This window comes from Yamadazyma tenuis, chromosome 6 (genome assembly GCF_029203305.1).
Source record: "Yamadazyma tenuis chromosome 6, complete sequence".
Lineage (NCBI taxonomy): Eukaryota > Fungi > Ascomycota > Pichiomycetes > Serinales > Debaryomycetaceae > Yamadazyma > Yamadazyma tenuis.
The window spans coordinates 936040-961749 of NC_089466.1; the positions used below are offsets into that span (position 1 = coordinate 936040).

General features: G+C 44.9%; 10 protein-coding genes across 10 annotated transcripts; 5 read left to right on the top strand and 5 right to left on the bottom strand. All coding sequences in view use genetic code 12, as the record gives it.

The window, feature by feature from the left end:
* Nucleotides 1-41: 41 nt before the first annotated feature.
* On the top strand, nt 42-2036 carry BPL1 (biotin holocarboxylase synthetase; the record flags this gene model as incomplete). Its single annotated transcript, XM_006686788.2, has 1 exon — nt 42-2036. The coding sequence occupies one exon, from the start codon at nt 42-44 to the stop codon at nt 2034-2036; it is 1995 nt and encodes a 664-aa protein (XP_006686851.1).
* A 215-nt stretch (nt 2037-2251) lies between these two features.
* Nucleotides 2252-2662, top strand: APC11 (ubiquitin-protein ligase Anaphase Promoting Complex; the record flags this gene model as incomplete). The annotated part of the gene is made up of 1 exon (XM_006686789.2): nt 2252-2662. One exon carries the CDS (start codon nt 2252-2254, stop codon nt 2660-2662), a length of 411 nt encoding a protein of 136 aa, XP_006686852.1.
* A 124-nt stretch (nt 2663-2786) lies between these two features.
* COQ2 (Para-hydroxybenzoate--polyprenyltransferase, mitochondrial precursor (PHB:polyprenyltransferase)) lies at nt 2787-3899 on the top strand (the record flags this gene model as incomplete). The annotated part of the gene is made up of 1 exon (XM_006686787.2): nt 2787-3899. One exon carries the CDS (start codon nt 2787-2789, stop codon nt 3897-3899), a length of 1113 nt encoding a protein of 370 aa, XP_006686850.1.
* Nucleotides 3900-3907: 8 nt separating this feature from the next.
* On the bottom strand, nt 3908-6420 carry PSN45_004675 (uncharacterized protein; the record flags this gene model as incomplete). The annotated part of the gene is made up of 2 exons (XM_066158337.1): nt 3908-3937; nt 4015-6420. 2 exons carry the CDS (start codon nt 6418-6420, stop codon nt 3908-3910), a joined length of 2436 nt encoding a protein of 811 aa, XP_066014434.1.
* Nucleotides 6421-6485: 65 nt separating this feature from the next.
* On the bottom strand, nt 6486-7733 carry PRO1 (Glutamate 5-kinase; the record flags this gene model as incomplete). The annotated part of the gene is made up of 1 exon (XM_006686784.2): nt 6486-7733. One exon carries the CDS (start codon nt 7731-7733, stop codon nt 6486-6488), a length of 1248 nt encoding a protein of 415 aa, XP_006686847.1.
* Nucleotides 7734-7892: 159 nt separating this feature from the next.
* PSN45_004677 (glycosyl hydrolase) lies at nt 7893-10409 on the bottom strand (the record flags this gene model as incomplete). Its single annotated transcript, XM_006686783.2, has 1 exon — nt 7893-10409. The coding sequence occupies one exon, from the start codon at nt 10407-10409 to the stop codon at nt 7893-7895; it is 2517 nt and encodes an 838-aa protein (XP_006686846.1).
* A 241-nt stretch (nt 10410-10650) lies between these two features.
* PSN45_004678 (uncharacterized protein) lies at nt 10651-12986 on the bottom strand (the record flags this gene model as incomplete). The annotated part of the gene is made up of 3 exons (XM_066158338.1): nt 10651-12225; nt 12346-12454; nt 12613-12986. 3 exons carry the CDS (start codon nt 12984-12986, stop codon nt 10651-10653), a joined length of 2058 nt encoding a protein of 685 aa, XP_066014435.1.
* A 595-nt stretch (nt 12987-13581) lies between these two features.
* Nucleotides 13582-14082, top strand: RRT14 (Regulator of rDNA transcription protein 14; the record flags this gene model as incomplete). Its single annotated transcript, XM_006686781.1, has 1 exon — nt 13582-14082. One exon carries the CDS (start codon nt 13582-13584, stop codon nt 14080-14082), a length of 501 nt encoding a protein of 166 aa, XP_006686844.1.
* A 52-nt stretch (nt 14083-14134) lies between these two features.
* Nucleotides 14135-17305, bottom strand: PSN45_004680 (uncharacterized protein; the record flags this gene model as incomplete). The annotated part of the gene is made up of 1 exon (XM_006686780.1): nt 14135-17305. The coding sequence occupies one exon, from the start codon at nt 17303-17305 to the stop codon at nt 14135-14137; it is 3171 nt and encodes a 1056-aa protein (XP_006686843.1).
* A 362-nt stretch (nt 17306-17667) lies between these two features.
* TAO3 (Cell morphogenesis protein PAG1) lies at nt 17668-25605 on the top strand (the record flags this gene model as incomplete). The annotated part of the gene is made up of 1 exon (XM_006686779.2): nt 17668-25605. One exon carries the CDS (start codon nt 17668-17670, stop codon nt 25603-25605), a length of 7938 nt encoding a protein of 2645 aa, XP_006686842.2.
* Nucleotides 25606-25710: the final 105 nt, after the last annotated feature.

Genomic DNA, 25710 nt, shown 5'->3' on the forward strand with positions numbered 1-25710 from the left:
TTTTTCACCGCGACTGCAAAGTTCCTAAAACCCTTTACTTAATGAACGTCTTAGTTTACTCAGGTCCTGGTACCACCACCGAAAGCGTCAAGCACTGTCTCGAGTCGCTTCGGATACATCTTTCCCCGTACTATGCTGTGGTCACGGTTGGAGAAAAGTCACTTCTCAATGATCCATGGCAGCTTAAAACCAAAGCCCTTGTGATTCCTGGAGGTGCAGATACTCCCTACTGCAACAGTTTCAACGGGGCTGGAAATCGACTCATCACAAACTTCGTGCGCAAGGGAGGCAAGTTCATTGGTTTTTGTGCCGGGGGTTACTATGCTGCTGCCAGGTGTGAGTTTGAAGCTGGGACTGCAAACGAAGTATCTGGATCAAGGGAATTGGGATTCTTTCCAGGAACATGCGTGGGTACCGCATATAAGGGGTTTGTCTATAACTCACACGAGGGAGCTCGCATCACACCCATCTCGGTGCTGGGCAGTCTTGACTGTCCCCCCACTGTTTTCAACTATTATAATGGTGGAGGTGTATTTGCTAATGCCGACAAATTGTCTAATGTCGAGGTGCTTGGGCGGTACACAGAGGATTTGGATACTCCTCCAGAAGCCGGCAACGCGGCGGTGGTATACTGTCGTGTTGGAAAAGGAGGAGCTTTGTTGACGGGATGTCATCCTGAGTTTGGGCCCATTGCGGGAAATAGCAGCAGCTATGGCAGCAGAGAACCATCTCCTCATGGGCAAGCAATATTGGGGTCTCTTCAGCCCCATGACGGTGATAGGAACATTTTCTTGAAGGCGTGTTTGGCCAAGCTCGGACTCCAAGTGAATAGTGAACTGAGTATTCCCACCATTACACCTATTCACATTCTCTCATTGTTAGATCCTTCAAAAACCATCAAAATGGTGGAGACCATGAAAACCAAGCTTGATTTCATTGGAGATACCTTCGAGGATACTGTTGATACGTTCCATTTGCACGGACCCCACGAAGTGGTTGAACGGCCAGATGATGGTACTCACTTGATCTTGCACGTGAGCGATGCACCCGATAGTAAAGACACTCCGTACTTCAACACCACCAAATACTTTGAGGCTTTACAAACACTCTATGACACCAACCACGTCAAGGACGGGCAGTTTGGCCAGATTATTGGGTATGGAGAAGTGGTGACATCCACCAGCTCTCTTCTCGATAAAAACTCCAAATGGCTTCCCTATGTTCCCCACGGCTTCGTGATGTGTGCAACCACCCAGGTGGCAGGAAGGGGCCGCGGAGGAAACGTGTGGGTCAACCCCAAAGGGGTGATGGCCCAATCAGTGGTGTTTCGAGTAAATCCCAAGAACGCTCGTTCCATTGTGACATTACAATATGTTCTTGGGTTGGCACTCGTGGAACTGATTATGAATTATGGCTGCACCGAGCCTGGTACTGGAGCTGGGTACGAAGAGATGCCGGTGAAGCTCAAGTGGCCCAACGACATTTATGCCTTGAAACCGGAGTTTTTCAATGAGTTTGGTGATCATCATAGCCCTACCACCATTGATGGTACCGACGAAAAGTACGCCAAGGTCTCGGGTGCCCTTGTCAACTCGCAGTTCATCGATGGGAAATTTCATCTTGTGTGGGGAGCAGGAGTGAATTTGGCCAACGAAGCTCCAACCACTTCACTTAATTTGATTTTGGCTAAACTCAACCAAATCAGAGCCAAGAGGGGTTTACAACCACTACCTCTTTATGAACACGAGGTGTTACTTGCTAAGATCATGTTCACCGTGAACCAGTTCTACAGTGTGTTTGAGCATTCGGGAATGACACCTTTCTTGCCGTTGTATTATAAAAGATGGTTCCACAGTGACCAGGTGGTGACGGTGACTTCAGATGGGACAACGAGAAAGTGTCGCATTCAGGGAATTACCGAAGACAATGGGTTGCTTGTGGTGGTGGACCAGTCTAGTAAAGAGAAGTTGGAGCTTCAGCCGGATGGCAACTCGTTTGACATTTTCAAGGGGTTGGTGTATCGGAAGATCCAGTGATTCGCAGCCAAAGCTGTTGCAGGATAGGCTAATTGTACAATACAGAATAGGCTAATAAGAACAGGCTAACACTATACAAATATACAATGTGTATTGAAGCAGCCAGCTAAAAAACAGTATTTTAAAAATATGCTCTTAGGCCGTTTGTGGAATCTAGTTGCAAATGGACTTTGTGCTTACGCGACCGCGACCACATTATTTTGCTACTAAATAACATGAAGGTTCAGGTGCTAGAATGGAATGCTGTTGCTTCATGGCACTGGGACTTGAAAGTCGACGACTCGGGAGTTGCCGATGAGCTCTGTGGTATTTGTCGAGTGCCCTTTGATGGGACTTGTCCCAGCTGTAAGTATCCCGGTACTGACTGTCCGTTGATACTAGGTGATGGGTGTACTCATAACTTCCATCTCCATTGTATACTCAAATGGTTGGAGCAAGATACTTCCAAAGGACTCTGTCCTATGTGTCGACAAGTGTTTGTCTACAAGAGGATAAAGAATATGGGCACTAGTGAAGAGCTTCATAATCTCCAGGTGCTTATTGAAGGCCATAAAGCCATGCGGGAGAGAGAGAACGAGGAGAATGAATTCGATCTGTTCGAGGATGATGTTCGAATGACCGACTAGTTGATAAAGAAGACTTCTCAATACACCCTTTTACACCACTACGACCCCCTGATGACTTATGACCATATAGTTCAATATATGCCTATTATCCTATCCATTTCGCGAGTAGATAATTTTTCATCCAATGTTTCCTGGGCTTCTTATAAAGAGAGCATTTCATGCTCCACGCACCCGACTTTTGCTGCCATTGAGAAGCACTTGGACCCAGTGTCAACTTGTACGTCATATCAACTTGACATCCACGCCCACCCCCAAACCCATCTCGGATTCGGGCCTTGACCAAGTCTTCACTCCAGAACAACGAGAAGCTGCTAGATTGGCTAGATTAGCTAACCTTGGATGGTTGAAGAAACTCCCCGAGAAATGGATTCCATATGCGGAACTCTTGCGATTGGAGAAACCAGTGGGCTCTTTATTGCTTCTTATTCCATCGTTATGGGGAATTACAATGGCTTCCTACGCGGTTCAAGCTCCATTGACTACCTTCTTATACGCTACCAGTCTTTTTACGGTCGGAGCCTTGGTGATGCGTGGTGCTGGTTGTGTGATAAATGACATGCTTGACAAGGATCTTGATCGGAAGGTTTTGAGAACTACCGAACGACCTATTGCTAGTGGAAGGGTTTCTCGGGGACAAGCCTTCACCTTCTTAGGGGTTCAAATGCTGTTAGGGTTGGCAGTGTTGTTGGCCCTTCCGTTTGAATGTTTTTACCTTGGAGCCCTTTCTCTTCCCTTCATCTCCGCGTATCCGCTTTTTAAGCGGTTCACCTACTATCCACAAATCATGATATCAATTTGTTTCAGCTGGGGAGCACTTTTGGGATTCCCAGCTGTAGGAGCACCTTTGGACTTGTGGGTGGCTGGGCCTTTATTTGCATCTGGGTTCTGGTGGTCCATGATCTATGATAGTATTTATGCCCACCAAGACAAAGCATTTGATAAGGAAGCTGGTGTTAAGTCTACTGCTCTCAAATGGCAGGAGAAGACCAGGCCCATTGTCAACAGTTTATTTGTGGTACAAGCGGCTTGTTTTGCGGCCGCTGGAGTCATGAACGGTATGGGACTTGGCTTCTATACTTTGGGATCATATGGATTCTACAGACTTTTCAGTAAGATAAAACAAACTAATCTTGATGATCCTGCTAGCTGCTGGAAATTCTTTACTGATAATGTCAAGACTGGCTTGTTCATGTGGTACGGGATTTTGATTGACTATTTGTGGATGTTATTTATGTAAGGTTATTGTTAGTAGCCAAATCTGTAAATAGGAGGTTGCTGGATTTTGCATCCAACTTACTGAACAATTTCTTGATCACTAAGCTGCGATGCTGACCTTCCAACCGAGTAAGCACATTAATGAAATAGTCTTGAACGTATGCAAGAGAGAGATTTGATGGTAGCATGTCGATAATCTCTCCCGGGGTGTAAATGCCACCATAAGTGTTGATGAAATGCCTGATAGCTTGATTATTTTCGTTGGTTTTATATGTGTGGAACACCTTCTGAAGAAGGTGTTTGTACCCATCAATTGGTTTGAGGTCTTCACACACGTAGTACTTGTGAGGAGGGTATGGAGGTTTACCATAGATACAATAGAACTCGGCTGAAAAGTAGTCTCTGAAATCAAGTAATCCAGACACCTTGTCGTCATCAGTGAAACAGCATCGGAAGAAGTCATAGATCGAGTTGTCTCCAACAAACTCAAGTTCAGATAGATGTGAAGTTCCAGTAAAGTTCAAGATCTCGAACGTTTTAAGGTATATTTCAATGAAATTACGGCACTCCGTGGTGTCCATAATTGATTGCAAGAAGCCCACCCAGCTACTTATTGGTTTATGTGTACCAAATGTGTTTTCAATAAGGTAAGTTTGGTACAAGATTCCGAAATTGTTGACTGCCACTTCATTGGGAGACTTCAACATTCCTAGAAGATGCTCAAGAAGTTCTTCAGCACTAGCAGATTTGTCTCTGTAGCTGTTTTCGATAACTTCCAACTTGAGTTGAGCATAATCTTCGTCTGTCGCGAGGTTATTTACCTGGCTGATTATTTCGTTATGGGTCTTTTTGTGCTTACCATTGACATGTTTCTTTATATACGAGATGCCTCTTTTAGAATCAACCCGAAGCACTTCAAGCAATGCATCCCGGTATATCTTAGGGTCTTCAAGTTTATCTAAACTGTCAAGAATGAGATTTGTGAGTTGGAAGTGGTGACTATCAGTATATTCGCCAGTCAAAAACTTGACTGATAATGAGCAGATCTTTTCATCCTCCTTTAGGAGAATATACAGATAAAGAACAGCGGTATGGAGATTCTTGGACTCTAGATCCCTTATTATCAGATTCAACTGATCTGTGGGTGAATTCCACGACTTTGTGTCCTTCTTCACAAAGTCAATAAATTCAGTGCTAGTATCAAAGCTCGAATATGCGATAAGCTGTAAATCAAGCTGGTGGGACTTTAGATACGTTTGTTGGATGCTCTTAAAGGCAAAGGCACGGAAATGATCATCTAGATGTGGTCTTAACACGTCAATCACTCTTTCAACTCCCCTGTAGAAAGCATGTTTTCCTTCGTCTCCCGTGTATAGGCAAATAATGAGATCTTGGTAAGTGGCATCAGCAAAGGCTTCTAATTTGGCAAACTCCTTGTTAAACACCAAATAGAGAAAAAGTAGCTCATTGTAGAGAGGGTCTGTCTCATTTTCCAAAAGAGAGATACTCAGCGACTGTCCCTTGATGAGGCTGATCAAGTCCTCTAAAAACAAATTCACAGCTGTTTCTTTGTACACCACATAAACTGCTTTGGCATCAAAAACAACAAGGTCGGAGTCTATGCTTATGGCACTCACCCCCTTTAATGAATATGCTTCATTATCCACTGACACGGGGTTAGGGATATTTATCAATGTGCCCTCAATTTCATGCTCTGCTATGATACTCAAGTCTTCGAGCGAAGAAACTATGAACTTATCATCAAAAATCCCAAATACGTAGGGCCATTGCACCGCAATCCCACCGTTAGGATATCTCTTATTAATCCACGATAGAGTTCCTCGCGTAGGATCTCCCGTGGCAGAAATGAACATACCTATCGAAGTGTTGGTGTCAGACCTGATGGTTAGAAGAATCTCTTCCTTTTCCGTATCCGGTGGCTGGAACGCTACCATGTTGGGTACCACTTTTCCTTCCGTGTCATACTCAAACAACGGGGTCCGGTTCCCATCTTCTGGGTTTACTATTGAGTATTCGTGGAGTGTAGCATATGTGATAAGATTATTGGAATAGTGACCAACAGCCTTGGAGGCCGAGATATCGCTCACAGCCTTAACGAGCTTGACCTCGGACCCCAAGAACCGGATGATTCGAAGCTTGTCTTTTGCCACCATGATAATGTCAGACTGGTGGAAAAGCAGAATATGTTCCACGTCTCGAAGTTTGCCAGACTGAAGTGGTGAAAGCTCTGGGAGCGAAAACAAGTACAAGACTCCACCACATAGGGCCACAGCACGGTTGCTCTTGGTCACCACGAGGATCTGTGTAATGGGGCTATTTCTGAGGTGCTGTTGAGAAATCAAGAGGAAACCTGGACTATCATCAAATCGATGATAGTGAAGAAGCTGACCGGTGCTGGTACCCATATACAAGTTCTGGCCAAAGCCCGATACACTGGAAAACATCTCCAGGTCTCGAAGCAGCGACAGCTCCTCCACAATGGCCCGTTTTCGATATAGGCCGGTAGGTAGTTTGATATCCATAATATGTGAGGAGTTACAATCTGAATAGTTCGCGCACAGGTTTATCTTTTATATCTATATGTGGACTACATAAGCACCTCTTCTACTAGAGGAGGAAACGCGATGTTGTCACGATGGGCAATGTATTCACTGTCGGCAAACCCCAATATGTGTTCAATTTCATGACTTTGACATCCTTTGATCATGGAGATTTCAACTGAACTGTAGTTCACTCGACACTGGCCCACTAGTTTGGCCGATTCAATAGGAGATGTTTTTGAGTCCACCACCATTAGCGACACACATTCGCTCTCGTGAAACACTCCTGTGACATGTACTATACCGGCTGGAAGTAATCCAGCTCTATTTTTCCTGGAAAGGGCTTGGAAGCACCCTTTGTCGATGATTAACGACCCTTTGGTCTTTAGGCCATGTAGAATCCAGAACTTTTTGTCGGACTTGATCGCATGATCTCTTGGAAGAGAAAGAAACCTTGTATGGAGCGGGATATGGCCTTTCTTGACCTTGTCGGCCAATTTCTGTTTCATTTCTTCAACCGATGTGCCTTCATTATCTTGTATATCAGCAACAATATCGAGCATGTACTCAGGTCTACTGCTGAGAGACACAATCGTTACCACTCCGGCACTGCTGGCAAGCTCGGCTGCAATCAACTTGGTGGTCATGCCGCCAGTACCAACTCCCAGGCCGGCACCAGCATCAGTATCGGTATTGACTTGCAACTCTTCAACCTTTTCAACTATCAATATCGGCTGGGCCATGGGGTCGGAGCGCGGGTTGGCCGTATACAACGCTTCCACGTCTGTCATCAAAAACAAGTAATCAGCATGCATCATTCCTGCGGTTATGGCCAGTAGGGTATCATTATCACCAAACTTGATTTCGGCCACCGACAACGTATCGTTCTCGTTGACGATTGGAATGACTCCCATTTCCAACACTTCGTTGATGGTGTTGACGGCGTTTCGGTATTGGGTAAAGTCCACGATATCGTTCCTGGTTAGAAGAATCTGAGAGATGGGTTGGCTGAGTTGTTTGAATAAGTTATCCCAAAGACCAATAAGGATTCCCTGACCAACGGATGCGAGTGCTTGGACGGTGGCGAGCTTGGAAGGGCGAGTTGTGTAGCCCATAGCACGCATTCCCACTGCAATAGCACCTGAGGAAACCACGATAATGCGGTGGCCTTGACGTCTAAGTTGAACCATGGTCTCCACGAGCCTGGACATATTAGCTAGCCGGGGCTCACGCGTGACCTCGTCTACGAGCGACGAGGATCCTAGCTTGATGACTATGGTGTAGCAAGGAGGCATTGGGGGAGGGCCGAGGGATAGTGAGTTGGTGAACGTAGATGTGAGTCAATTTTTTGGATGCGAATCGGGGTGGGTGCGAAATCGTCTATGGGTGCGAATTGCACACATACTACAGCTAAACGAATCAAACATATAATCAAACTATAAACTTTGTCCACATCATTGTTTCTGATAATAGTGCACCTTCACTGAATCGGTGCTTTTCAAGCCTTTGATCTTCACCACCTTTGAGTCGCCTGGAAACAAGTCGAAGCCATTATCATCAATAAACAAGTCAGACTCAAGACTAAGTTCAACTCCCTTAACGGGCTTATTTACAGTCAAAACCACCTGATCCTTCTCAACCACAATCTCAACCTTTCTGTCGGGAAACTTAAGGTACTTAAGCGGCTGTGGCCAGTCTCCAGCGCTGGCAACAATACCTCCCTCCTCATCCACCACCCGAGAATACACCACAACCGGAATTTTGTTGGAAATCTTCATGTTCTTTACAAACTCAGACGTCTGGTTAGCCTTCAACACCACCAGTTGGTCGTCCAAGCCACCGACCCGTTCTCCAGTGGAGACATTGTACGCATCCACCTTAAGGGTTCCCTTCACATCTTTCAAACTGGAGTTGACTCCCCAGATATCCACTGCCAAATGCACTGGTCTATAATCGAAAGGAGCACCTTCCTGATCAGGGATATCAAGAACCGGATCCGGGTCTTTTGATTCGTTTCGGTACATACCCACTCCCACCGGCCGGCTTTCTCTTCTGACCGAGTAGTACGCCAACTTGGGCCGTTTGAAGTGGTCCACAATAGCCCAGGAAGCCACTGGCCAACAGTCATTGATCTGCCACACTATGGCCCCACCCGAGTACCGTCTGCCATCACCACGCCATTCCCGACGCCAGCACCGGTACGCGTATCCAAGGCACTCGGCTTGCATGAGCTGGGTAGCATAGATCCATGAGTCAAAATCAAGCCCTTCCACTTTGATATTTTCAATCACATAGAGGGCCAACCGTCTTTCAAATCCATCCGAACGGTTATGGAAGTCCACAAGGTACGACTGAGGATATAATTCACTTTTGTCGGTGATACATGCCTCATAGGTTTTCCGGGATGGTAAGGCCTCCATACCGAACTCCGACACAAAACGGCCTCCCAACTTGTACCAATCCTGATACTTTTCTTGACTGCCGTGCCAAACGTTCCACTGGTGAATATCTCCGATGGTGGCATCAGCAGTATCCTGTCCGCCCCAAGGACTACCGGGATGATAGGGAACCTCGGGGTAAAACTTACTGACAAGCTTGGGGAATACTCCTTCGTAGAGAGTTCTGGCCGGGAAGTTGGTGTGCTCGTAATGGCCCGAAGTGTCGCTTTTATCCCATTCAAGTCCAACCTGTTCAGCCACCTGATAGTCCTCATTGTTCCCAGCAAAGAGCACTAATGAGCAGTAGTTTCTGAGTCGTTTGAGCTGGGTTTCCACCTCATCGGATACAAGCTTAATATACTCGGGGTACGCAGGATACTGTCCACACGCAAACATGAAATCCTGCCACACGAGAATCCCAAGCCGGTCACATTCGGTGTAGAACACCTCCTGCTCGTAGTAGCCGCCTCCCCATACCCGGATCATGTTTTGGTTGCCGTCCACCATGAGCTGGAGCCATTCCTCGTAGTCGCGTTTGGTGAGACATGTTTGGAAGGAATGGGCTGGGATCCAGTTGGACCCCGAGGAATACACGGGCACGTCGTTGACCTTGAAGTAGAAGCTGGTACCAGGTTGGTCCTTGAAGGGTTCTTGGACCAACTCGACTTTTCTGAGTCCAATGCGTTTGGTGACCGTTTCCAAACCTTGCTGCGACTTGAGACTGACGGTAAAGTCATAAAGATGGGGGGTTCCGTGGCTGAACGGGAACCAAAGTTGGGGGTTTTGGAGAGAAAAGCGGATGCTATTGTCTCCCGAAACCGCATCTTGTTTCGAGTGGTGGACCTCATGTCCATCGGGAGATTTCACTGAGAGCTCCAACACTGACGGGCCGGTAACGTCCAACAGCACCTGAAAATCCACCAGCGCCAGGTCTTTAGCCACCGATACTTTGGCATACATGTCTTCGATTCTCAGGTTGTATGACACAAAACGTACGGGCCGGTAGGGCCCACAGGTCATGAAAAGTGGTCCCCAGTCCCATCCGTAGTGGTACTGAGCCTTTCTAATTTGCATCCGGCTGGACTCACCATTGAATCCTTTGGCCTTGAAAGTTTTCTTTTCCAACTCCCGAGCAACCAACAACGCCGCTCTAAACACGATCCGGAGCTCATTGGGGCCGTCCAATTGCACATACTGTTTGACCTGCTTCTGGTACTGGACAAACATACTTTCGGTGGAGAGGATCTTGTGGCCATTCAAAAACACGTCGGCAAAAGTGTCAAGCCCTTCGAATATTAGCAAGTGATTGGAGGCGGTTTTATCGGTAACATCGAAACTGGCCTTGTATTCCCAATCTTTCTCTCCTATCCACTGAAGGGACTTTTCATTATCATCGACAAACGGATCAACAATCTCACCGTTGGCAAATAAGTCCGGGTGGATTTCGGTGGTTTCAAGGTCCTTACGGGCCGGTTTCCAAGTATCAGTACCCGCTTGGCGGTAGCTCCAGTTCTTGAGAGTATAAGATTGCATTACCGCACAACTGAGGAATTTGCGGAGTATTTATATTGCGGGCATCTTCCCTATTAGGCAACTTCTCCGTGTGGGTGCGACCCAGTGCCGCGACGCATGCCCCTTCCCCGGATTTGTTAACTACGAACATCCATCACCGCATTTGGCTGTGGGCCACCGCATTTGGCTGTGGGCCACCGTACTTGGCACAGCATAAGCGGGGTCCATTGTCGGTGACGTGCTGTCGGCGAAATGCACGGGCCTACGTTTTGTGTTCGCTCATGTCGGAGCGCACATCCGATCCGCGTCGCTTCTCATTAAGGTACATTTGCAAAGACATGCTGCGGACGTCTCTGAACACCCAGAACACCACGGCGCCATCGAAATCGTCATCCCGTTCGCGGACCAGTGCGTTGTCCAAAAGCTCCTTCACGTTCCGGTCGATATCCAGACTCTCGTGCGCTGTAAAGCTGATATTGGGCCGATAGGTGTAGAACTGCAATGCAAACGTAAACGTATCAAACTCCATGACTCGATACAATTGAACAAGGAGCTTGGCAGTGTAGATCTGGCTGTCGGCAATGATGCACCACCGTCCCACGATTTCATCCCGCACCCTGAAATTACTAATGGCCATACCCGAAATAAAGTGGTAGAGTCCAGGTACCGCCATGATGGATGTCATGTTCCCAAATTCCCATTGAGTCACCGCCAACGAGTAGTATGCAATCATGAGCATGTTGTGGAGAATATGTAATATGAAGGCCTCGGGCGTCGAAAGAAGCTTGTCTTTAACCACAATTAACCCTTTGCTCAATTTGGCCGGGAAGAGCAACATATTGAATTCAAACTGTAGAAGCTCTTGTTTCTTGTCCTCATATGGTATCTCCGTGTCGTGCTGGAGCCAGATAAGCTTATACACAAACACCGTCACCGTGAGAAACTGGTAGTTGAAGTCTTTCATATCCAAAGTGGTGAAGAGATCACAGCATCGGGTGAAAATAGACGAATTCGTCATCAATGGCTGGGCCTTGCAGAGGGCAAACCATGCATCCACGCACACGGCCGCTGCCATCAAGTTCACCGGGAGACTTTGATTGCGGGCCAAGAGCCGGTTGAATTCTTCAAGACTATGGCAAATGTCTTGTGCGGGCATGATGGTCCTTAACGGGAGAAGGAAAAAACAGCTGAGATTGGCCACGTCCCATACCATGTCTCCATGCTGGAGCTCGTGCCGCACCACGCTGAGGAACGATTCGACCGCCGATCCAGGAAGTCGGTTGGTTAATGACAGCACGGCCGCGATGTTAATACAACAGGTTGCAAACGGACTGAGCTCTGTTTCAAACACCTCGGGAGCGAGAAACGGCGTATACGGCTCGATGTGGTCGGTGTAGAGCTGACGTAGCGAGGACTGGGGCGATACCGCGAACGGTGACGTTGTCGGGTCTTCCAATCTTTTGGTGGTTCTAGCATACGATTCCACCGGGCTCTCGTCTTCAACGTCGTCATTGTCCTCGTCCACCGCTTTATTATATTGTTCCATGACCACAGGCTCGATCTGGTCCAAGAAAGTCCCCGTGTAGGACGAGAGATGGCGGTTTACGGTTCCGGATGCAAGAGCAACATCAAACCGATCGATGGCACTGGTGGCAGTAATAATCCGCCGAGGCTTTGGGTCATTTTGGACCTTCTTCTTTGACACCGAGTTGTGCTGCTTGCGTCTTGTGGGTGGTTCACGGATCACTGCCTTGTGATCAAAAATACAGGCTCTGTTGTGTTCTTTACAGTGTTCACAAACGGAATTGCTGGTTAACACCGTGCACTTGATTTTACGCTTGCGGCAGAAATTGCAAGCTCGGAGAAGCTTGAAGGATGACCCGAAAAAGCCATTGGTTAGGGAGGTGTGGGTAATGCCCATACTGGTGGAGTGGCCCAGGATGTCATGAGACAAAACGCCATGCGACAGGTCACGGGGCGACGGGGTGGTGCCGTGGGGTGCCGCCGTGTCGCCGTGGAAGGCGTTTGTGGTTGCCTCAATGAGTGACTCGATGGGCAACGTCTGTCTTGCCATGTGTGGAAAATACACTGGGTGATGAGTTATAGCCCCAAATCCACTGAGCAAATCTGTGGGGTGCGGTGCGCGGTGCGCCGCGTGAGAGTTTCGGTGTGCGCACACGATTAGTCTGTGCCATTTCATATATTATCGTATACTACTTATAACTTAGGTCTTGGGTCCAACGACTTAAACACAGTCTCAATAGAGGTGGCCTTCATCATGTTACCCTTAATCTTCAACTTACCGTTCATAAACAATTTTTGTCCGTTGGCTTTGCCATCGGCCAACTTAACAAAATCAGCATCTTTCAAAATCAATTGAACGTCGTTCTTAGGAGGCTTGTCTACCTTTTCAATCGTTCCCTTGTTTTTTAAGTCCAAAAACCAGCTTTGTTCCTTACCGCCTTTGTTCTTCAAAGTGAACACAATAGCAGCCTTAACCCCCGACACGGCCTTCTTGGCAGTGGCAGCGTCTGATAAGCCATCGGCTAATTGTTGTAAGAAAGGAGAAGCATCGAATCCATCTGCGGTGACTGACATGTTGAATAAATAAGTTGGTGGGTAAATTCTGGGGAAATCCTTGACCTTTTATACTGCTTGATGATCCATGTGAATTTAGCGCGAGTCCGAGGAAGCGGTGAGTCGTGGCAGTACCGAGGGGAGGGGTCCCCAGGGCCATGGCCTACCGCCACCTGGTACCAGCGATGGCGGCATACAGGGCCAGGAACGCCGCCCCATCATTGCAAGCATATGGCGGATTTAGTCCTGTAAGATCCGGATTTAGTCACTCAATTCTGCGTCGGCATATGGCACCCCAAAAGTTGGGTTAAATACCATTACATTAGGGCCACCGCCAGCAACTTAGTTTTGGGGTGTGAAATGTGTGAAATATCACTGTTACCCCAGCTTCAGTTTGGTCATGTGATCGAGATGTTTTATCTCGTGCCATTCATGTGAAGAAGTTCTTGTGGAACCTCTGGTGTGTGTAAATCCGTTTATCAAGGTTCACTTGAAAGCTTATAGACGTCTGGCTGTGTTCGTGTGGGTAATTCATTTGGTGTCCCTCTTACTATGGGTGTCTGGGTCTCTCTCTTATCACTCTTCGTCTCATTGCGCATTGAAAAATCTCATCGCCATGTTCAGCTCATCCTCCGCAAAGGCCCACAGTGCCAATTTGATTAGCAAGCTCACGGCGTCCATCCACACACCGGAAACTTCTTCCTCGAAGAAGCCTGTGAGTTCGACAGAGCTTTTGGCATCGCAGTTTTCTCAGCCTAGATCAAAAAAAACTATCAAAAAGCGTAACAAGACCATCCAGAAAAAACAACTAAAAGACGCTAAAGAACTCAAACGTGTCAAATACGAGCTCATAAGGAGTAAGGCCCCTGCCACATTGCCTCAAGAGCACCAAAAATACTTAAAGAAACTAGTGAAAAGAAACAAGAACATCATCCTTGCCAATGACCCCGATCCTACGATGGAAGATTTTTCAACTGATGCGTTACAATCAGAAATCTTATCATTCCACAAACCAGCCCCCAAGAAGTCAAACAAGTTCCGCACCTTCAAGAAGAAGAGCGTGCCGGGATTGACCCCGGGCTTGGCTCCCGTGGATTATGAGTCTGACTCCGAATAAACTTGCACTTTTGGCACTATAGCTGTGTATAATAGAATCTATCAATAAATACCTATGTGGACTCCCGTGCCTCAAACAACAACTGCCGAATGTCACAGCTGAGTTTTCTAATGGATCTGCGTGGGTCGTCCAAGTTAGTGACTAGTCCTACCAACATCTCGGGTTTATAGAGTAAAATTGTAGACTTGTCGTTAGTTCTAAGCAACTCCAACAAGCACTTTAATGAAAGGTACCTGATTCTCTCGGTGTTAACGATACGGTTGTTTTCAACGACTTTTGTGTTTGATAAAACCATCAATCTCTTGACCAAAAGTGGCATGAAGTTTTGTAGATTATTGGAGTCAATAATAATCAAAAGTGTCTCGAGCGAGGTATCAAGCAAAGTGTTCAACTGGATTGATTGGATGGTCAAAGGTATGATATCGTTGATCCTGGACTTCAACACATGGCTGTCAATGTTCTTGGTCAACACTGCAAGCAACTGCAAGTGTATTTCGTTCTCAGGTTGTTGCAAAACCTTAGCAAGAACAATATTGAAAACCTGCTGTTTATAAAGACTTCTGGTATTCAAATGATTAACTTTGGAGATGATCTTGGAACCCTTGGGTAACTCTTTGTTGGGAGAAAATATCTTCAAGTCCCGAAGAATGATATCAAACGACCGGAGTACAATGGTCGCCTGGGACGCATCATGGTCAAGAACTTCTAGCAACTTTGTTAAATACTCGATTCCTACTTTGCTTAACCGTAACATGAGGGCTTTAATGATCCACACAGAGATCTCGAAATTCGAAGGTTGTTGCAAGTCATAGAGTTTCTCTACCACCGGTTGCAAGCTATCGTCATCCTTATAAAACTTGTTGACAAGAAGACACAAATGTTGAAGATAGTTGACCTTTAGAATGGGATCTCTTAAGTTGGAAGTTGTTTCAATGAGACGGACGAGATCTTCAAGTTGGATAGACAAATTCGTAGATTTATCGATGTTACTCAAAACATTGTTAAACACTAGAACCATGGGACTGGCCACTTCAAGAATGGTGTATCCACTCAACTTCAATCCACTTTTGGCCTTATTCTTATAAAAAGCACTTTGGAAATCGTCGAGAATTCCCTGATGCTTGGGAGAGTCGTAATACTTGATCACAAATCCTAAAAGCACGGAGATAAGTTCCAAGTAATGCCAGTTGTCACTATTGTTTACTCCCGAAGCTTCAACTTCGGCTGCTTGATTCAACAATTTTGGGACTATTCCCTTGAACCAGGAGTTCATTAAAAATTGACTTCTCTTCTGGACCTTCATCACCAATGAACCCAATAACTCGATTATCTTACTGTTAAAGTCTCTGTCATTGGAAAGACGGTTGACCAATCTGATGCTTACAACTTCAAGCAATTGAGAACTCACAACAACCAGGTCCAAAACCTCGACATACTTGGAAAGTTTCTGGTTCTGAGGGTCTATTTGTTGTAATACTTGAGGCAAAAATACATCCACAATCAACTGGTTGTTCTGATCGCTTCCATCCTCGGTCAAGTTAATGAGGCCTTTCATGATCTCGTCTACAATCAAATCATCTGGCTTAGCTTCTTCGATCAACTCGAAAAACATGTCGTTAAGAAGTTCCATAATGACATGTTTTTCTTCATAGCTCAAAAACCGACGGAGTTGGATGAGCTTAATATACTGCTGAATGATTTTGCATTTGAGAGTCTTCTCGATGGTCGAAGACGCTTGAAGAAGCTGTCCCAAAAAAACCACCAAACTATCCTTGACCTGTGAAAGGTAATTACTCTCAAAGAAGAAGGACGCATTTGGAAGAGAGGAGCTTAATACCTGGTAAGATATCAAAATATACCCGAAAGCATCGATCAAATCTCTCTGTCTGGCGACTGTGAGCGAAATGTCCGTTTCCATATTGTCGTCGGTATCGTCAAATCCTGAAATAAACTTTCCCAAGTTTTCAGACTGGAAAATAAACTGTTGGATATAGTTGAATCCTCTTTCACTTGCAGTGGCCATGCTGCTCAATAGAATCACAGCCTTCATGAACACCTTTGAAGTGATACTTAAGTATTCCTTCAAGTCAGAAGTGATTCCTGGCAAAAGACCATCTTCATCATCCAATCTGGTAGCCATTCGAGACAAGATCTCAAGCACCAAATAGAGAGACTTGTTCTCGTCACTGTCGGCCAAGTCCATAATGTTCTCTGGAATAAACCGGTCGTTAGAAACAGAGAAGATGTTGGTGTTCTCAGAGTGTAAGATCTCAAACTTCAACCCATTCCAAATGGTTTCCCAGTACTCAAGTATCGTATCTTCGTGGAACAGGTCCACTGCCAGCAATAAAGTCAAAAGAACGTCATTACGAATCACCGGGTTCGTACTGGCCAACTTTTCGAACAAGTTGTTAAACAAATCTTTGGCAAATAAGAATTGTGAAGTTAAAGTTGATCTCAATGAGGTTTTCAACTGTTCCAGAGTGATTTTATACGGGTCATTTGGAGGCGGCCTGAAGGAGATGGGAAAGTAGCAGAAACATGTATCGAACAATTCCTCAACAAAGTGCTTATGGAGTTCGTTTGTAGCGACTTCAAACCTGAAATAATGGTTGATATTCTTGTTGAGGTCAAACGATATCAAAAGATTACGGGGATCCTTTTCTCCGTTAGACACGTGAAGAAATGCTTGCACGTATAGATCATGGAGAGCGGGGCGAGTGGTGATAGCGTCGCGGAATCGGGTCAAAGCCGTTTGCAAAAGAGCAAATACCTCGTACCTGCCTCGAGCCAAATGGACGGAAGAATCATATTCATCCACCACTTTCCGGAGAATCTTCACTAAGTTGTCGTTCAAGCTTGGACTGAATGCCTTGGCGTGTAATATGTTAGTAAGGGCTTTTATCACATCGGCAAAACATGGTTTGTCAGAAAACTTTGTTAGTAGAAAGTCCACAAGCACATTGATGTCATGCTTTGAAAGAGCTGACGAAGACGAAGTGATTTCATGCAAAACGGCGGCAAGACAGCGCATTCCCTTTGTTCTGTCCTCGTCGATGCTGGAGGTTATACGGCTGCCGAGAAGTTGTATGAATTGTAAGAATGATAGCTTATTAGTCAGGATGAGGTCTGCGAGAGACGAGGCATATTTGGCAGCATTTTCGGAATCTTCCGCTCCTGAAAAAGTGACAAATTGAGTTATCAACGTGGCTGGATCACTCATGATACTTTTCTGTGTCAAGTTGGAGAGTATAAGGGGTCTTTGACTGAAGTTTAGCTTGACAATTCGAATCGTCGCAGTTCCAAATCTCGCAGCACAAATCGATGCTCAGCACTAGGCGATACTGGTACCCACACGATGTGATACCTGGCGCGCACTAGATACTTTTTGATTCAGATTTGTATAGGCATACACAACAGTTTACATTACTGGTGTATTGGTTTCTTGTTCTAAGCGGAATTCCAACAGCCGACGGAAAATATTACCCTACTGTACTTGTTTTGCACGACCAGAATCGTCTGCTTTTTTTCCATCCCACTTTCCCTCGTCGAAAGCCGCATCCTCAAACCTTAGAGCCAACGAAAATGATTGAGATCCCTAATTTAGAGGATATCGAGGCTTCCACCAATGTTATTGATCACTACACTCAGTACTCGGATCCCCAGGGACCTCTGGAAGAAAGCTTGCACGATAACCATGACCAGACCAACTTTGTCTACCCTCAGTATCAACCGAACATACAACAGGCAAATAACCACCTAGATATAGACCCCGATCCTCATGATCCATATCATTCTCGACTGCTTCTGTTCCCTGAAGAAGATACAGCCGCTACTGGGGATTATCTCCGCAACGATTCAAGCGTTTCCAACGTTGTACAGCGGTTCCATGATCTTTCTACCGATAGTACTTCTGTCAACGAAGGCATTTCCGAAGTTGACCCCAAGCACTATCATCTTCAAGACGCTCCCTTCATCCATGAACGCCCACAGATAGTGATGCAGACCATCACTGTCGATGTCGACGATGACTCCCTTTCTGATGAGAATACCGACACCTTAAACGATATGGCATCTCCAATTACTACCCGACTAGCCCCCCATCACCCTGAGCCGTCTCCTCGGCTCCCACCTCCTGCTTCGGCTTCTAGTCGTCTCACTCTCTCAAATGGTGAAGAGTTTATGAACCTCCGCCGGGGCCTTGCCACAGACTTAAAATCTCCTGCCGAATACACTCTTCATATCGTGTTCACCCAGTTTGTGAGGCACGCTGAGCGCAAACTTAACTTGTGTCTCGAGTATTCGGTGCATGATGAGGCCCAGGTCATCGAGCTATTGGCTGAAGGTAATGGTGATGATCAATTTGATAAGATTATTGCTTCGTTGGGGTATATTGCCAAGAAGAAGCCAAAGCCAATTATCGACTCAGTGATGTTTTGGCGGAAAAGCAAAAGTGAGGTGGCTTCGTTGGCCGCTACAGAAGTTGAAAAGGTTTTGGTTAATGCCAAGTCAAATTTGGGTGGTAATGGCTCTAATTCCATTCCTAATCCTTCTCCTATAAATACAAATGGGCCCAAATCCAAACGGAGCCTCAGTCTTATGCGGAGCAAGAGCATCTCAAGAATACGGGACCACCGTCGCAACCAGTCAGCTTCTACTGCAGCGGTGAACAAATCCCCGGTGGACACCACAGCTCCTTCACAGCCGGTAGGGCACTCGGAATATGCCAAACAGAAGGCTTTTTATGACGAACAATTCAATCAAGCACGAGAAACGGCTGTTCAGGCTGAACGCAAGTCGTTGGCGTCAATCTATATTTTGTGTCGAGTGCTCATCGAGGTCGTCAAGCAAACACTGCCTGAAGTCATGGGGGATGACCTAGGTGTCAAGTTGGAAGAGATTGTCTACACTCAGCTCAAGACAACTGATCCGATTAGTACCAGTGAATCGCTTCTCCGGTCTGCAAATTGGAATCTTTTTGCTGAACTTCTTGGTTGTATGTCCGAAAAGCGGTTTCTCAGTGTTAGTGACCGGTTCATTGCTGACTTGGAGAAGATTCCAACACATATCAGTCACGATGATGAACCCAGGCTACATTTACTTATCCATGGAATGCGCTACTTGAAGTTGACCAATTATCCATTGGAAGTATTTGAAGAGTCAGCTGAATTTATCGAGTCGTTGGCCAAGTTCTTCAAAAATGTTCAAAACGAATCGCTCATTCTTGCTTATTGCGAAGTGCTATCCAACTTGTTACTACCTCTTGCTAATATCTTGACAGCTGAAACCAACCATCCGACCTGGTGTGGAGCTATTGAAAGGATTTTCAGTAAAGCCTACTTCATTTGGAATAAATCTAACAGTCTTTCTTTCAATTCTGAGAAAGGGTCTTCTGGATTCATCAACCTATCCCCAAACAACAGTAGCCATAATGGATCTGTGGCCAATCAAGCTGCTAGTAATGTCTGGGAATGTTCTTTAAGTTTGCTTACAGCCTGTTTGTCTGTTTCTCGTAAAGAACTATTCCAAACTTCGTGGTATGAGATTATAGAGGAAAATATGAACAAACTCAAGCCAAAAGTTGATATAGAGGAGAGAACCACATTCATTGCGTGTATTGATAGATTGCTTTGGGTCTTTCTCTTTCGGTTGTCAGACACCTTGAACAATACCATCAAAAGATTGGACAATTTATTCCAATTGTTGTTCTTTAACAGTGCTGCTATTAACAAGAAAAATCAATGGATAACTGCAGACGTTTATTTGATTAATGCTCTCGTGCAATTGATCAGAATCGTTGGTTATAGGCATTTGAACTTCACCTTGGACAATATAATCATTGAGCTTGTTAAGCAGAGTTTCAATGGATCCACTTTAGAAAACTTGCAACCTGAAAAGTTGATTCTTTCTGTTAAGAGTTATATGGCCATTTTGGCTGATTATGAAATAGGAAAGAGACCTGTTTTTCCCACTGATGAAACATTGAAACTGAACAATTACAAAGACAACGAGAAAATAGATTTCAACTTCATCGCAAAGAATTCAGACAATGCATTAAGTCACGAGGAGATCATCAAAAACTTTGCCAACTTGATAAAGCTTTTGGATACTCTGTATGGTTGTAGCATATGGAACAAGGACTCCTCTGTTTCTCCAGGTGGAAATAATCAACCCAAAGTCCAATCTCCATTTTCTGCTTTTCACTTTGGTATTGACTTTTCTTATCAAACGACGAAAAACTTACATCTTGAGCTTTTTGCAACTTTGATTGAGGCAGCCCCTTGGACTATGGTACCACTTTCTAGTGGAATTACCTTCAAAGGAATTGTCGAGATTCTTGCAAGAAACTCGGTACATTCTAATTTCCGTATAGCCAATGCTTCTATCAATGCTTTAAGAAGATTGGCAAGTCGTAAAAATCCTTCCAGCTTATTGAACTACTTTGCAAAGTTTGCTTTCCAGTTTTCAGACAAACCTAATCCAAATTACGACACTGCTTATTTGAACTCGGAAGAATTTCACCGTCTCTTGAAGTTGTACGTGGAACTTTTGAATTGTTGGTTAAGGCAATTCAAACAATCGAGTGAGTCTAAACAATCAGGCAATTTTGCCCATCCCTTATCACAGGATGATGAACTAATGAGCAAAGACGTACTCAATGACATGTATCAAATCAACTACAAGACAGATGACTTGGGTGTTACGCAATCGAAACCAAAAGCCAGTGATGAGTTGGAATGGAAAACCATCATAACTGTCATTGAAGAAATTGAAGGAAATGGTTTGTTCTTCTTGTGTTCCCAAGATCACAAAGTCAGATACTATGGTATTTCGATCTTGAAATTGGTGGACCAGTTCGACCAGGAGATCTACAATGCTACTGATAATACAAACAACCCTACAGAGGCAAACGGAAGCACCGGTTCTGCCGGTAACGGCCATACTCAGGATCATTCCAGGACAAGTTCCAAGTTCGCTGCTGATTTTGGTACTAGGTTGATCCATGTCTTCGAGAAAACTGATTTTTTGGACTTGATCAAGCCTTTAAAGCCGGAATTGAGTCTTCCTGAACGTAATAGAGTGTCTAAGTTGAAACACAAGAGCTCTATCTTGATTCGATTGGCAGAATCCGATTACGGTATCGATTCCACTTTATGGTTCAGATTGTATCCGAAATTACTTGACATTTTCTTTGAAAAGTGTCCTCTTCCTGTGGCTTTCTGTCGATCTATTGTTTGTGTCAGGCTTGTACAAATGCATGAGCAAATTTTGGAGTTTTCAGACAGTTACAAAAACTATACTTCATCGATATTTTCGAGAACAAACAATGGAGTAGCACCAGAAGTGTTGGTCGATCAATGGAGGCTCTACCTTATATTTGCTTGTTGTTCCCTTACCTCAACGAACGAACAAAAGATTTCATTCCCAAGTCAGCCTACTCATGGAAGAAAAAGGTCTCTTCAAATGTTCATCCAGCATCAGAAAATCACTAGTGCTAAGTCGGTTTTCAGAATGGTGGTACCATTATTGAAGTCCCAACAACCAATGGTGAAGGATTCAGTCATTTCTAGTTTGAGTTGCATCAACATTAACATTTTCAAAACCTTACTTGAAAGTGTCCAGTCCCCTCTTGGTGAATGGGAGACCAATGCCAAGCGGAAAGATCCAGGAGAAGACAGACTTAGAATTGAAATCATTCATATACTTAGCAGAGTCACTACAAGATTTGGACCTCATAATTTGATCTACTCTGACGAATGGATCATTGCCAATTTGGTGTCTGTGGTTAAGAGTGTGAAGAATTTCTTGTCAGCTGGTCACATTCAAATTGACATAGACTTTCAGAAACTCAGGAGGTATTTCTGTATATTTTTGGAAAAAATCTTTATTGGGCTCGAGAAAAAATCTGATTTAGATAGATGGCTTCCGTTCGAGGCCAGAATCGGTTGTTTCAACTACCTAAAAGAATGGTGTGGTTATGGTGAATCCAAAGATATTACTGAAGAAAGATACAACTTGATGCTTGAAAAATGTAACCAGAGCAAAAATCTCCCTTCTGCGGCAGCTATTCTTGAGGTGGAAAGGAAGCAGTTACTGGTAGCTGCATTGAATTGTATGGCAACTATTCTTTCTGGAAATATTACTCAACAAATCGATATTCCTGGCAATGTGGCGTTAATGTCTTTTGATGTTCCGTCTCTCATGAAATGGATATATTCACTTCTTTCTAACGAATCTGAAAGTGTCCATGACATAGGTAAAAAAGCTTTGAGCAATATTCTTCGGATGAATCCAGATAACGACGAGATCTACCAAGAGGTTTTGAAGCAGTGCTACACCTCTCAAGACAATGCCAAAACCACTGAGAGTTACTACATTACTTTTGTGCACTTTTTAATGGAAAGAAAACAATTTTCAAAAACTCCCAGTGATTTACTCTGTTTGGCAACATTCTTAATTGGAGATGATAACTGTGAAATCAGGAAATATTCGATGAAATTGCTTAGGTTCGTGGAATCAAAATTCTTTAACTCAACCACGGTGAATAGATTTTCGGAGGCTGTGACCAGCAAAAACAAGGTTGTTTATAAGAAGGCCCTATTCGAGATATCTGTCCATTTGGCATCGATTCTCCCGGAACACAACTTTGAGCAGATCAGTTATTTTACCATGTGTTTTAATGTTGTTGGAAATGACACGAGAAGAGATATCTTATCGTGCTTGCTTCCTTGGGTTCAAACCGTTGAAGTTGCTTACAATGTGATACCAAATGAAGTTGATAAGCTTGACTCTGACACCAGACTCGTGAAGCCTATAAATGATTTAACTCCAGCATCAATCATGGTGTTGAATAACTTGTTTGAGATCACCGTTAAGTTCAGTTCGCTCATTATGAATGAGGTTGAAGCTCTTTGGGTGGCTCTTGGTACTAAACCGGGAAACTTTGACATTATTGTCGACTACCTCGTTTCTAACTCCCTTGAACGTAAAAGCGTCGGGTTTGTGGGATATGCCCGTCGTATTATCGACTACTTAAGTTATTCACAACCAGATATCAATATTATGGTTGACAAGCTTATTGGTAACTTACAACCTAAAAACATGGTTCCACCACGGCCTCATTCGATAATAGATTCGGTGCGTCCCAAAAAGGAATTTCCTTATATCGCCAATTTGTGGGAGTTGATACCTTATAATGATAAGGATGCGGCCTTCTCATTAGGTCAACTTTCACTTATATTTTTGGTGGACTTGTTTACTTCTGATAACGAGCGGATGGTCAGTCAATTACCATTGTTGTTGCATATCAGTTTCTCGCTTTTGGATCATTACCTTCCACCAGTGCAAGAAGCAGCCGCATCTCTTCTTCGTCACTTGTTGCATTGTCTCGCATTGACAGATCCAAAGACAGAAATTGCCCTTAACAAGCTTGGCAACTCTGATCATACGAAGTTCTTATGGGTTTACGATGATTTGAACAATGACAAAAAGGGTGCCCGAACTCCCAAGAATATGGACTTGTTAGTGCGTAACTGTCTTGAGATTGTTACTCCTATTGTGGCTAATCTCCAAGAAGAATGGAGTAGGGTTGCACTTAGCTGGGCGACCACATGTGCTGTTCGACATATTGCGTGCCGGTCTTTCCAGGTTTTTAGGTCCCTTTTGTCATTCTTAGATCAGCCAATGTTGAAAGATATGCTCCATCGTCTTTCTAACACAATTTCTGATGAGACTCCTGATATTCAAGGATTTGCAATGCAGATTTTAATGACTTTGAATGCTATCAATGCCGAGCTAGATTCTGAGAAACTTATTGACTTCCCTCAACTTTTCTGGTCCGGAGTCGCCTGCTTGAGTACTATCCACGAGCAGGAGTTTATTGAGGTTCTTCTGGCCATGACCAAGTTCGTATCAAAAATTGACCTTGACTCTCCAGAAACAGTGTCATGTTTGATATCGACCTTCCCTCCCAAATGGGAGGGCCGCTTCGAAGGACTTCAACAGGTGGTGATGGTTGGACTCCGATCTGCCACTGCCTATGACCAAACCATGCGTTTCTTGGACAAGCTTAACACACTTCAAGATAGTGAAATCATAGGTCAAGGAGATGGCCGTTTGTTGATGACTATTGTCGCCAACCTTCCAAGGTTTCTCCATTCGCTTGACCTGAAAACTGCCAACCCTGAGGTAGAAACTGCTGCTCTAGTGTTGAGTGGGATGAGTGAACGCAACCAAAAACCGTCTCTTGCCAAGATCTTTGTGTCTCTTGCCAAAAACCGGTTCAGAAGCAAAAAGGACTTTTTGGTGCAGACAATTTCGAGTATAAAGGCGGTCTTCTTCCCCGAGTATGAACCACAAACGTTGGTACTCCTTCTAGGACTTCTTTCCAATAAAACTAGTTGGATAAAGCTTGAAACATTGAGCATTTTAAAATACGTGATGCCCATGGTGGAACTACTGAGAGACGAGTTTGTGGGAGTTGGGGCCGACTTAATTCTGCCGCTTTTAAGACTCCTTTTAACGGACTATGCTGAGCCTGCTTTGGAAGTATTGGATGAGGCTGTTTCGATTTCAGGGTCTCAGCTTGATCGAGACGTATTGAGGATGAGTTTGGGTAACTCTTCAATGAAAAAAGAGTATGAAAAAACAGCCACGCTTTTTGGAATCCCCGACGACAGTGGATGGGCTATTCCTATGCCTTCTGTGACTGCTGCCAGCACTCGTAACAATGTTCACGCTGTGTTTTCCACCTGTACCGCCACGTCACTTATCACTGAAATTCCACAGGACGAAGAAATCCAGTTCCACCGTGAAGACTACTATGCCCCTCCTACTGATACGGCGTCAGCAGTGGATGAGCGTACTGAACAAGCATCTCTTAGTCACATGTGGGCAGCATTGGATGATTTCGACTCATTCTTCACCAAAGAACACGATTCCATTCCAATCATCAGCCCAGGTCCTCGTCGTGGTGATATCACCCCGGCAGCCCACCTCAACCACCTTCGTGGTGGACCTGCTACTCACCTCCAACATCATACACATAGTGCCAGCATTGATACAGGTGTTAGCACCGCCAGTGACTCACTTGCTCCTCTTGACCTGGCACCTTTTGTGTACGATAAGAAAGCATCGGTGATTTTGAATCGGAGTCTTGCAAGAACTCGGTCCAATGCGTCCTTTAAGACATCACTTGCCGATTCCATCACCCCATACCCACGGCCACCAACATCTCCACTTGGTCCTAAACGTTCGTACATTCCATTCCGTAATTCTAAACACCAGTTTAGAAGCAGAGATACGTTTACAACACCAGTAATGCCTACCCTGCCAACATTTGAAGCGGTTGGATCTCCTGGTACCATCACGTCGGAAGTTACTGGAGATGAGATGATGGGAGACACTCCAACGATGCTTGACACTATCTTGGGATCCAATAAAAAACGGGTCCGCCGTCATGGCCGTCAACTGGCCATTCCGTTACCAGAAATTGACCTGCCAGATTCACGCAAACGCCACTAGCCAATAAAATAACCACAAACTAACGAATCTCATCTATTCTTATGTACCATTTTAATGCACGAGACTATTATATGGGGCGGCGCAAAACTCCGTCGTCGTGTGGGT